Below are 5,531 nucleotides of genomic sequence, written 5' to 3'. Positions count from 1 at the left end.
ACATTTTGCACTTTGTCGCCTTAAATTTGTCACTTTCGGGCTTATTGCACTTTATTTGCTGATTTAATACACTTCGAATTGGATCAAGCATGCAACATGAATTTTATTTGAAGTTTGGCAAATCAGCAAATAAGGATCTTAGAAGCACAAATTTGATAAGCTTCCAATGTCAAACAGCAAAAAGTTACAAATTTAGGTGTGTAATGATGTATTCCACCCAAAATTAATCTGTGTAAATAATTGAACGGTTGGGTTTTATTAACCGAAGGCAAAGTTTGGTCTAACAACATCACTTCTTTTTTATTTAGGTGCCCATTCCCAGGGCTAGAGCAAACAATAGACCTCGCTAAGGTTTATAGACATTAGCGAAATGGATGAAAAATATTAAGCCCTGCAAGAGAACAAAAGTATCACTTTGGATGGGCAGCTTAATGGACTATGTTAATGATATATGGACCTATCTCAGCCAGCGACAAAAAAAAAAAAATGAAGAGCACATTGCAGTAAGGAATATTTAGTTTTAAAACAAGAGTCTATGTTCACTTTCATGTGCACCAGGACTATGCAACTTGTTAACAACCTGACCTGCGATTTCTTCTTCTCAAATAATCACCAATCCATATTTTGTTTTGAGACTTTGCATATGCAAGCATACATCTCATGCTCATGCATCTATGGGAGGATTTGATCCTAAAACCTCTTCTATAATTAGGGATGGAACTTGCCCAGGAAAGGTATGTCCACATGGCAGGGAATAGAATGCTCTAAAAAAATATTATACCTCATGATTCATGAAGAATTCCTTTTAACACTTTCTTCAACACGCGTCACTGCATCTGTAAGCACATCTATTGTCCAATCCTTCAGATCTTGCTGCACACAAGGTTAAAAATCATATAAAATGTCTATATTATAACATCTTAATACAGGAATGACTTTTCATTCTGTTGTCTACTTGAATGACTATACACACAGATGCTTTAATACAGTCCTTCACCAAAGGATTGGCAGTATAAATTGTTATATCAAGAAGATAACACAGTTTACTGCACTTATTCCTAGCAATACAATTCGTTATGCTGATTTACTGGATCACAGAATGCATCCCAAGACGACACCTACAAAAAAAAAAGGGCGGCCCAGTGCAGTACGCGTCCCCGCTAAGCGAGGGTCCGGGGAGGGGGTCCCACCACAAGGGTGTACTGGGGCAAGCCTTCCCCTGCCTTTTTTTTTTTTTTTTTTTTTTGGCAAGAGGCCACTCCTAAGACTCAAACCCATGACCTCTTGGTCACACGACAACAATGTTTACCGTTGCGCCAAGGCTCGCCCTCCCAAAACGACTCCTACAATCAAGAAAAAATGTGATGCATTTTATTGTTCAGATAACCACTTAAATTTCTGAAGTTTGCCATGCCAGACAAAGCATGCCTCAGTTACAGCACTGGGATAGACATTTTTGTTAGCCAACAGGGGACACGCAAAAGAAACCAAGACATGGAACTAGACAAAACCACGTCAAAATGGAGGTCAAACATAATCTAATTGTCATGAATCGTGATAAGACATTTACATCACAGGTAGGAGTAGCAATATTGCAATATTTAACCAATAATTCTAATAAAAACTTACCATCTGATCGACAAACTATATGAATTGGAAGATGGGAGAGAGACCACAGACCATAAAGAAATTAATACTTCAATGCAAGATTTTCATGAGCAGGTAATTGGCAGAACATTAATCAGGAAGTTATCAAAAGTGGTCCTTTGGTTTCTAGGAAAGCAGCAGATAAGATGTGGACATAAGTAACAGATGCAGAAATTAAAAAAGCATTTAAAGCTCCATACTGCTCACTATAGCACATTACTGGAATTGAAACTTCCTATTTGACTTATAATTCCTTCCATGTATCCTTCAATTTAAAGAATTGAAACTATATTTCTTTCTCCTATAATTCTTGTCTCTTGAATCTCGAGTGAACTTGGACTTTCTTCATCTTGTTCTTGGTTCTTGTTTTTTTAATATATTATTATATTTTTAATATTTATAAATATGTCCCTATATTTTTAATATTTACTCGTTTCCCTCACGTTTCTGTTTCCTATCTTCTTTACAAATTAAGTTTCCCAGTGTCCAATATTTGGAATGCCTAAAGAAGAGAGAACTAAAGGGTTACGAGGTAACCATGATCCCTCGGTTGTAGCAATTTGTTTGTTTTGCAATAACCATAGTTAAACTGTGCAGCATATATTTCCTGAGTGCAGTTTTCTGTGAAGTTTGAAAAGAATTGTTGGTGAGATGTGCTATTAACATCTTCAGATATGACTGCCATAGTTTAAGACGTAATGTGATGGCTGCATCAGTCTACTGGCTATGGATAGAAAGAAACAATTGTATTTTTTTTTAAAACAGTATTCCAGATAAAGAAAATGTAACTAGCAACATTTCATTCAGCATAAAGAACAATCTAATGAATAGGAACCAACACTAGGAAGTATTTAGTTCAAATAATTGTGTCCTGTATAGAGTGTATCTATGTTATAACTTATAATGAAAAATTGTTCAAAAAACTAACTATATGAAAGACTAGAGGGCAGGGAAGACATTTTATATCTTGCATTACTTTCAAGGTTCAACATAAAAACCTTATAAACATTGGAAAATTTATTAAATCTTTCATTTTTTTTCTATCAGTGAATAATTTGTACAAGGTATAGATCAAATTGGGGTGGACAATGTAGAAACCATTGTCTCTCTTGAGTATTGCATCTAAATGTCAATCTAATTTATAGTGAGTTGATATAATTATCCGCAAACAAACGGAACCAAAATTTAACAATTACCAGTAATAGGTATTAGAAGCAGGGACGCGTAATGCACCGGGCCGCCCTTTTAACCAGTAATAGGTATTAGGAAAGCTTAATTATTGCAAGCCAAGGAATACTGCACTGCCTAGAGAAAATTCAGCACTAGGCAAGCAGAAAAAATGATTGTACCACTTCCTGGTTTAACATGTCCAACTAGCCAGCTCTGAATGTGGATCTTACCAAACAATTAGCAACTACGTAGCATCCGGCACAGCTAACAACAACATATGTATATGCACCAAATACCAATATGTAGATTCTGAAAAAAGTTCAAGGAACCAATAGGCATACCGCATGCAAAAGAATTTAAAATATTTGCATACAAACAAGTCACAAGAAACAAACAATAACATAATGGATACAAACAACTAATAGATGTATAGAGATGGCATGGACAACTACTTGGTATTAGAGGCTGCATAATTCTCTAGGGGAACATGGTAGCTTAAGGAAATTAACCAATATGCTTGGAGCAAAATAATAATAATAATAATAATTTAAAAATTTAAGAATAAATCAATTAAAATATACCATAATTTAGATTTTCTACTAAGAAGCTGATGTGATCTTGGATAGCGAAATCAAAAATCAACTTGCAAAATTTTCCGAAATCTATGTATCAAGGTCAAACTCACAATACGAATAAACAAGTCAGACGATTAGAACAAGCACTACAAAAATAGCCATTTGATCAAAGACTATCCATATCTTGGATCACATCAGAAAGTGTAAACCAATAAGAAGAAACTAATGAAGTATGAATATGGACTTGAAATTTTTCCATTATTCCTCAATTGGAACCCACATTATCATGCTTTATATTGATCATTGATACCAAAAACTTTATCGCCACTGAAATGGCTGAGCTATGAAATTTATGCCTCTAAACATATCAGGCAGCCTAAGGTCCCAAGGATGAAAAGAAACAAATAAAATATTCTAGAAAGAAAATGAAGTAATAGAATAACTCACCATCTGGAATGGTTCTCCAGTTCTTATCCGTGCATTTGGACGAGCAAGCTTGGATTCAAAAGGAGTCCTTGGCCTCACCTCTCGAATTTCCTCCCACTCTTCACGTTCAAGCATCCTGATTGTGCCTTGACCAGGAGGAGCATTCTTGATTTTACGCTCAATTGTTTCTTGAGAGTGTTTATCATCATACTATGATTACACAACAGTAATTATACAGATTACTAGATGCAGTGCAAACCTCAAAAGGTTAAATCATAATCAACAAATGAAAGACGATGCCAGGATAGAACTAATTAATCTTCACCCAATATGAGATGAGGCAGATTATTGAGTAAAAAAGAGATAGAAGATAAACCCCAAAGTGAAAGCACAAAATCTAATTTAACTTTGATTTTAGGATTCAATTTTTCTACTCCCACCCTATAGGAACCCAGTTGAACTTGAAAGGGAGAGGAAAGGGGAGAAATTCCTCAAGTGAGTTGTATATTTTCTAATCAAATTACTAAGTTTAGATGCATTAAACATAAATACAGAAGCATGGCATATCATTTATCTGTTGTGCAGAACACAACTTTTTTTTTAGAAAACTAAATTGCAGAACTAACATTGGCTATAAGCGAAATTACAGAATAACGGAGAGAAACGGGAGAAACGAACTCCCTCCATACCAATTTCTTCCTCCCAAAGTTAAGAAGATGAATAAAGGCCAAACGAAATTTATGCATCATTCAACGCCCATAAGGGTTATCAAATTTGAAATTTGAGGAGTATACCATCATGAGAAGTTTAGCAACCAGAGCAGTCCCAACAACAGTGAGGATCATTGGCATAGTCGCTGTATCAAGGAATGCTTTTGATTCAGGAACCTCCACAAACAACTCGTCCTTCTTGGAATTCTTACTTTTCTTCCTCTTCTGTATCTCTGCGATCTTTCTCTTCAATGTATCCGAGGGACCACAGCAGGAAACTGTATGCAACGCCCTTCGACAACGGTATGACATTTCTCTAATTCCATACATGACGAATTAAAGAAAAAGAAAAAAAAAACAATTGCAGACTATTATTCTGGAATGCCTCTTTGAGACGACAACTAAAACCGGAAGTTGACTCAAAATTCACAATTGCTCATCTTTCTGTAACCAACTCGTGCCTGTGAGAAAAAGGGGACAAGGATTAATATCAATGTATCAACTAAAAAGTGGAAGCGACGGTGGGCTTCGGGAAAACGATGGCCGGTGGGGTTTTTAGAAGAACCGCGGTAGATTTTGATGGTTTGAGTATCTGGGGGATTAGAGAATGAGTAATTTATCGGTACAATTCAGTTTAGTTAACTAATAGTAATGGTTATTTATTATAATTATATTATTTATATATAATTTATTATCAATTCAATTCAGTAATATATCTGTTCAGTAGCATTCAGTTCAGATTAAGGATGAACTTGGTCCCATGGCAGCCGCACTGGAATGGCAGGATTGTTTGCTAATGTTGAAGGAAATGCAAATCTTGGTTTCTCATGTTTTTCGCGAGGGTAACCAGGTGCCAGATGTTATTGCCTATTACCTCTGTCAGAGGAACAAGTTCGGAGTATCACTAGTGGGATTCACATCCTAGTTTTTATTCTAGCTATGTTACGGATAATTTAAGTCGAGACTTGTATCGATTTGTTTCATCTTAATTTTTGCTCTTTTT

General features: G+C 35.6%; 1 protein-coding gene across 2 annotated transcripts; it reads right to left on the bottom strand.

Annotated features, from left to right (window-relative positions):
* Positions 1 to 237: 237 nt before the first annotated feature.
* On the bottom strand, positions 238 to 5,133 carry LOC136224944 (uncharacterized). 2 transcript variants are annotated; one of them, XM_066013369.1, is made up of 4 exons: positions 4,613 to 5,133; positions 3,840 to 4,028; positions 782 to 873; positions 238 to 391 (listed from the first exon to the last, which is right to left on the bottom strand). In XM_066013369.1, exons 1-3 carry the CDS (start codon positions 4,856 to 4,858, stop codon positions 790 to 792), a joined length of 519 nt encoding a protein of 172 aa, XP_065869441.1. In that variant the 5' UTR covers positions 4,859 to 5,133; the 3' UTR covers positions 238 to 391; positions 782 to 789. The 2 variants fall into 2 exon arrangements, with proteins under 2 accessions (XP_065869441.1, XP_065869439.1); XM_066013367.1 differs by lacking the exon at positions 238 to 391 and having other exon boundaries at positions 485 to 873; positions 4,613 to 5,132.
* Between the last annotated feature and the right edge of the window lie 398 nt (positions 5,134 to 5,531).

Source organism: Euphorbia lathyris, chromosome 3, assembly GCF_963576675.1.
Source record: "Euphorbia lathyris chromosome 3, ddEupLath1.1, whole genome shotgun sequence".
Taxonomy (NCBI): domain Eukaryota; kingdom Viridiplantae; phylum Streptophyta; class Magnoliopsida; order Malpighiales; family Euphorbiaceae; genus Euphorbia; species Euphorbia lathyris.
The sequence above is the reverse complement of the archived record's forward strand: the minus strand, read 5'-3'. Positions and strand labels throughout refer to the sequence as shown.

Coding starts and splice junctions, on each gene's coding strand:
- LOC136224944 (XM_066013369.1), bottom strand. CDS start 4,858: ATGTATGGAATTAGAGAAATGTCATACCGTTGTCGAAGGGCGTTGCAT. Junction 4,029..4,612: donor TTGCTAAACTTCTCATGATG/GTATACTCCTCA, acceptor GTGTAATCATAG/TATGATGATAAACACTCTCA. Junction 874..3,839: donor CTGGAGAACCATTCCAGATG/GTGAGTTATTCT, acceptor CCTTGTGTGCAG/CAAGATCTGAAGGATTGGAC.